At 56.8% G+C, this 1,077-nt stretch overlaps 1 protein-coding gene across 1 annotated transcript in view; it reads right to left on the bottom strand.

The window, feature by feature from the left end:
- Positions 1-372: 372 nt before the first annotated feature.
- Positions 373-1,077, bottom strand: part of MONBRDRAFT_30595 (uncharacterized protein) — a gene marked incomplete at both ends in the record, with an annotated part of 2,979 nt that continues 2,274 nt past the window's right edge. The window contains one exon of the mRNA XM_001751037.1: positions 373-993. Coding sequence (XP_001751089.1) covers positions 373-993 — 621 coding nt within the window. The remainder of the gene's footprint in view (positions 994-1,077) is intronic.

Raw genomic sequence — 1,077 nt, forward strand, 5'->3', positions numbered from 1 at the left:
CGCTGTAGCGCTCCCACAGCACGGGGTTTTGTACCCGCTCCACCCGCTGCACCTGAATGTTAGCTGGCCCTTGCCCATCAATGCTCAGCTGCTTCAGCAGCTCAGCAACCTAGTTGCACGGTACATCCAAATCAGTCTTCATGTCGAGGTAAGCATTGCATCAACAACGAACGCACCTCTGGGATAAGCTCGGGTGAATTGCGCAAAACTTCAATGGCTGGCCCGGCATGGGCGGCGACAGGTCGTTCTGCAATCTGCCGGCCGCTCAATAGGCTCGGCCGTTGCTTTGGATCTGTTGCAAGCAAAGCCCGCGTTTCCTTGTACAAATCACTCGACGAATCGCACATCTGCAATGGAAAAAGTTTTATGAGCTTAGAATGAGCTGGTCTTGCCTGATCCAGTCAAAAATTCATCACTGACCTCAGCAGCCAGATGCGGAAAGCTGCAAACATCATCTCTCGCTGGTATACTCCATCTGCATTGATACACGACCTCATCATCCCGTGGGTGAGCAGGTGGCACCGTTTGTGGGAACATGTAGGTGTTGTAGACAACACAGCCAAAGGAAAAGGCATCCTGTGCCGGACGCGCCCCCACACGACCCCGACCGAAAAGCACCTCCGGTGCTACATAGCCCGCCGTGCCCGACGACGCAGTAGCAGTGCAAGGCAACATGGTGGCTTCAGCGGCAGCCTTGGCAATGTCGAAATCACCGAGCCGCACAACAGGTTGGTCCTCCTCGCCATCCAGCATGACGTTGCTCAGCTTGACATCTCGGTGCACCAGGCCTTTGCTATGCATAAACGCCAGGGCCATGCGCAGCTGCGTCATCAAACTCGCAACGACGGTCGAGGTGGCCAGATGCCGCGCCTTGCCGAGCCACTGCTGCAGATCTCCTTGGGTACACCACGGCTGCACCAAGTAGGCGCTGGGGTGGCCACTGTGCACGTCCAGAAGCGCACCAAGGACTGGAACGATGTTTGGGTGCTCAAGCTGGCGCATGGCGCGGAGTTCGCGCAGAAACGTACGGCACTGGTCCTGCTTGTGTTGCCGAGCAAAAGCGTACTCCTTGACAGC

Source organism: Monosiga brevicollis, genomic scaffold (assembly GCF_000002865.3).
Source record: "Monosiga brevicollis MX1 MONBRscaffold_92 genomic scaffold, whole genome shotgun sequence".
NCBI classification, from domain to species: domain Eukaryota; class Choanoflagellata; order Craspedida; family Salpingoecidae; genus Monosiga; species Monosiga brevicollis.